This window comes from Hyalella azteca, unplaced genomic scaffold, assembly GCF_000764305.2.
Source record: "Hyalella azteca isolate HAZT.00-mixed unplaced genomic scaffold, Hazt_2.0.2 contig2555, whole genome shotgun sequence".
NCBI classification, from domain to species: domain Eukaryota; kingdom Metazoa; phylum Arthropoda; class Malacostraca; order Amphipoda; family Hyalellidae; genus Hyalella; species Hyalella azteca.
The window spans coordinates 5,647-10,740 of NW_025932825.1; the positions used below are offsets into that span (position 1 = coordinate 5,647).

Below are 5,094 nucleotides of genomic sequence, written 5' to 3' on the forward strand. Positions count from 1 at the left end.
AACCAGCAGCGAGTCCGGCCGTTAAATTGTCCGAGACATAAGATTTGGTTAATTGACAAATTTTACGATAATAAGGTAAAATATAGTCACAAAATGACTAAAGAAGAATAGATATTTTAACTCTGTTAATGATGTTGATAATATGAAAACTATTTATTGCACTTTCCCCAATTTCGTGACGTCGTCTGGAACAATGTCTTTAAATTTTTAAACTGATGAGGTAGCTGGTATCCGAAACGTTTTTAGTGAAATTATTGTGGATTTGCTTGTCTTTTTCTTTGCTTTTTAATCATTAGTACACTAGCGATTTAACCGGACCAATAATATAACTACTGTAAATCATGCTACATTTGCATGCGGAAGGATATTTAATTTTCGACTCGATTACCCACTTATCCAACATGGAAATTTTGAGGAAATGCTTGCCGAATTTTTTAACTGTCGTTTTTTTCGGTTATCGTTCAAATTATGACGAAGTCGAGTTTGTTCTCTTTTTTCTGATAGGGGCTTCTCTGACTTCCACATATAGTAGAACACAGTTTGAAACATGGGCCAAATAGAGCGAACACTGAGAGAAATTTTCGCCTCCAGAAGTGAGTCATTCACAGAAGTGGGTCATAGTGACCTACTTGCTTTACTTCACGCTGCAATAGCCGCGGAAAACCGGCACATGGGACGTCGTCTGCGTAGGAGGCAATGTGGATGTTTGGAGGTGGTTCGGGTATGTCGTGCATGTATAGATTAAAGAGTGAGGGTGATAGGACGGAGCCCTGTGGGACTCCGTTGGGTATGAGTGTTGTGTGTGATGACTTGCCTGAGTAATGTACGTATGCTTGTCTGCCTGATAGGTAATTGGCAAGCCAGCGTTTGTTGTTGTGTAGTGTGGTATTGAAAATTTTGTTTGTGAGAGGGAGGCGAGGGATGGCATCAAAGGCTTTACTGATGTCTATTGTAAGTAATAGTGTTCTGTGTGCGGGTTTGCTGGAGTTGATGCCATCGTTTATGCTTTGTGTGAGGTTTGTGAGTAGTGTTGTGGCCGAGTGGTGAGGTCTGAATCCGTGTTGTGTTGGAGAAAGTGTAATGTGTGGAGTGGCTGTGTTCAGTATGAGGCGCTCTATGACTTTTGATGGTGTACAGAGGAGTGTGATTGGTCTGTATGAGGCGGCCTCAGTGGGTGGTTTGTTGGGTTTGAGAAGTGTGATTATTTTGCCAATTTTCCAGATGTATGGTATTTTGGAGTGTGAGTAGGAGAAGTTGGCAATGTTTGTAAGTGTCGTGATTCCGTGTGGGTCAAGGTGTTGGTGTATGTTTGTAATGTTGTCGGGCTCAGCAGCGGAAGAGTTTTTAATTTGTTGTATGACCCTTTTGGTGTCGTTTGTAGTGGATAGGGTAGCTGTTGGGTCTAGTGGAAATTGTTGTTTGCGTCTGATCATGCGTCTGTCTTCTTTGTATTTGGGTAACCTACTTATGTTTGCGTAGTGTTGTATTAGGATGTTTGCTTGTGCTTGTCTGGTGGGGATGTTGTCTGTGTTGGTGGTGATTGCTGAGTGGGTGTGTTCTTGTTTGCTGTTTGAGTTGTGTAAGCTGCGTATTGTTCTGTATAGATGTGTGATGTTGGATTTGTGGTCCAGTGTATCCAGGAACTCGAGCCAGGCCCGTTGCTGTTGCTCTGTAATTTTGTTCTGAATTTGTGCGTTTAGTTCCTGGATTTCTCGAGTAGGTAGTGATTGGTGAGTGAGGGGTGGGTGTTTATCTGAGATTGTTCCTGAGATTGTTCCCCCCGGCGGGGTATTCGTCCCTTGTTTGTTTGTTAATAGGTAGATTAACATTGCAGTCAAGAAATGACAAACTACTCTTAGTTAGATTCAAGCTTTATGGTGAATTGGATGGAATAGAAAATTGAAATTAAAGTTTTCATGAGGGAGATGGTTAAAAATTAGAATGGTGTCATTAATGTATCAGTTAAATAGAATATTGGCTTTAAATAAAGTGGACAATTGGCCAGCTGAGCAACTGTGTGAAAGCACATGTAAATATTTGCAGAAGCAGAACCAAAAGAAGACCCATGCCCAAACAATTTGTTGGAAAAACTTGCTGCCAAATGTGGAAAATTTGTTTTAAACTTGGAATTCGAGAAGAGGTTTAGAAAGTTACAGCTTAAACTAATAATGAAAGTTACTGTCCAAGTCATTTACATCTTTGAACAAAGAATTGAGGAAGATTTCAATTGTTTCAAAAATGGTTTTGTCATAAAAAATTTTTCACACCAAAGAAATCCTAAACATATGTATAATCCTTATTAATATTGGCCATGACTTACAAAATATTAAGGCATAAATTGAAGTTGTAAAGTCCATAATAACATTCAGATGAAAATACAAAGGATCCTTAGTTAAATAAATATTCCTCTTTAAGTAAGAATAAACAAAATTTAAATATATAGGAGTGTGTAAAATATAGGTAGCAGATAATCAAATTGCTATCATTTATTTAAAATAGTTAAACATAATTTATTTCAGACTGCAGTTCTATCTGAGGTATTCATGCCATTGCGCCACAGTTGTTTTCATGCACTTGGGATTGATTCAGTTAACCCTCATCTGCTCCTGTCTTACTCAACCATAAATAGTAACTTGTGATAGAATTAATTCTTTCCAGTTCTTGTACTGAAAAATTTGTATAAAATAATTTGTAGTAATTGTTTCATCTTCCTTGATTTGTATTAGAATATAAATTCTGTTTTTTTTTCTGTATATTTGTTAAAGTTTGTGTGATTGTTTTCCTTTAGCCTGGCATTGAAATGTATAGGGGCTATTCAACTCATATCTTCAATACTGGTACCTGCTTTTGGAATATTAGCTGGACTTGAAACAGGAAACACAAAGTATTGTGAAATTGCAAGGGGCAGATTAGATCAATACTTTAAATTTGATTTTTAAATTGGTATATATAAACTTTGACAAAGTTTTTATGAAGTTTGGACATGGTGCTAAGCTCACATAAAGTTTACTGAAGTTTGGATGAATCTCATGACAATTTGGAGACCTTTTGGGCAAATCTTGGCCAAATTGAATGCAAACTTTTGACAAATCTTATACTAATTGTTGGTGAGATCAAATCGGCCAAATATTGGTCTGTTGACTTGGCTTAGAATGTTCTGAATTTTTTTGTGCTCATATATTCAAGACAGAATCTACTTAACTCATTGCTTGCTAAATTTAATTGATATACAGTGACATTTGTTGAATCATTCAATTTCATATGTGTATTTTTGTCCTCCACAGATCATCAATGCAACAAGCAAAGAATTCCAGTTGAATTTTGATGCAATTGTTGAAATTATTATCTAGGTTTTGAGCCTCTATTTCTTTTCTATACATTCTCTCCAGTATTATTACCTTTGCCACATAACTTGATAGATTTAAAACATCAACTGCTGTAAACATTGATCACCACATGTGTAGATGGCATCCATTACCAAAGAATGCAATGTTGTGCTGCACCAACTCTCTGATGCTGCAGTCAGGAGGGGCAGATGTCCTGAGCAGAGCCTCACTGGAGTGTCTCCTGGTGCTGTTAAAGTCAAGTCTGAAGGTAAGTCAATTTTAAATGGCCTTCTCTTGACTTATCTCTATACAGAAGTGGATTGTCAATTGTTCTGTGTAATTTCTGCCTTCCTTTTTTACATTTAAATGATGATTGCTTATCATTTTATGTGATTTTACCCTATAAGATTTAATTTCATTGTGCTGAAATATATCTCTAATGGATTTCCACTGCCCCATATCTGAGGGAATCTCAACCTGTTAATTTGGGGAATTTAATTATACTCCGTGAAGTCTTGCCTGCAACCTATTTTTCAGCCATAGAAATGGTTGCTCCTGCAATCAATATGAAAGAGGAGCCTGGAGATGAGGCTGAGGATGTAACTGTGAAGGAGGAACCATTCCTGTATGGAGATGAGGTAATGAATGCCTTGCAAGTATATGATATTCCAGCAAATATTTTCATGAAAAAAATATGAATGGTGATACTTCACTTTTCAATCTCATATGGAATCTTTTTCTTATGTTTTCTGAACCGTAATTTTGTAGGTAGGTAGGATATCACTGAAATTGTTACTTCATCATAATATAAATCAAAATCAAAGGAGGTGAACAAGAGCACCTGAGAAATGAAAAAGAAAATGAATAGGAAAGAATCCTTGCGACAAGTGAATATAATTTCTTTCAAATATTATGTATCACTTTGAAACTTATCAACATTGTCCTCTTCTTTTCTTTTGCTCCAGGCTTGTTCAGCTGAGCATCTCAGCCCTCCACCTGCACCCTCATCTTGTGTGCCATGCAAGACGGAAGCTCAGGTTGAGGCTCCCAATGCCCACCAAATCTCACCACCACACACTTCTACCCTGTTTATGAATCAGGTATGCGTTTATTAAAGCATTTAGTTCATATAATCTTGAAATAGTAAATTGCTAGGCTTTTATGTTTTAGTGTTTTTCCTTAAGATTTATTCTTTTCGTGATGTAACCAGAAACTCCCTGTTCTGTTGTGTTCTTCAGATCGTCTGAGTAACAGGTGCGCTGTCCCGATCTCCCGTGATAGCAGACGGCTACCACGTCATCTCGCCGATTCTCGGCTTTTGAGACTGTTAACAATTATTACATAGTGGCAAACCAGTGATTTTTTAGAATCAGTTCATTTTTAATTTTCTCATTCACTCAAGATTTAAGCCAATATCTTATGTATGCAGTATGATGATGCTGGTATCCATGATACTTTTCTGGTCTACTTATAGTTATAGGACTTGAAATTGTACTTGAAGGAGAGTCTAAAATGAGAATGCCAATAGATGTTACAATGACATTACTGTCTGGCTTAGCCTTGAGAGCAAATCCTAATTCCTGAACACTGATCAGTAATCAACAGTCAACATTTCCAGGCTTCCAGCCTCTCAGTGCAAATATGTAGAAACAACTTGACACCAAGACCAAGTTTTCTGGCCAATGGCCAGAACATCTCATACCTTGGAGATGGGCAGTGGCCATCTCTGAGGTGTGAATGTTATTGGCATGTGCCCAGTGGTTAAAGT

General features: G+C 37.4%; 1 protein-coding gene across 1 annotated transcript; it reads left to right on the forward strand.

Moving 5' to 3' along the window:
• Positions 1-3,286: 3,286 nt before the first annotated feature.
• On the forward strand, positions 3,287-4,426 carry LOC108676382 (the record flags this gene model as incomplete). Its single annotated transcript, XM_018164451.1, has 3 exons — positions 3,287-3,594; positions 3,864-3,964; positions 4,292-4,426. Coding segments are annotated over exons 1-3 (366 nt in total), but the record flags the coding sequence as incomplete, so codon positions are not given.
• Positions 4,427-5,094: the final 668 nt, after the last annotated feature.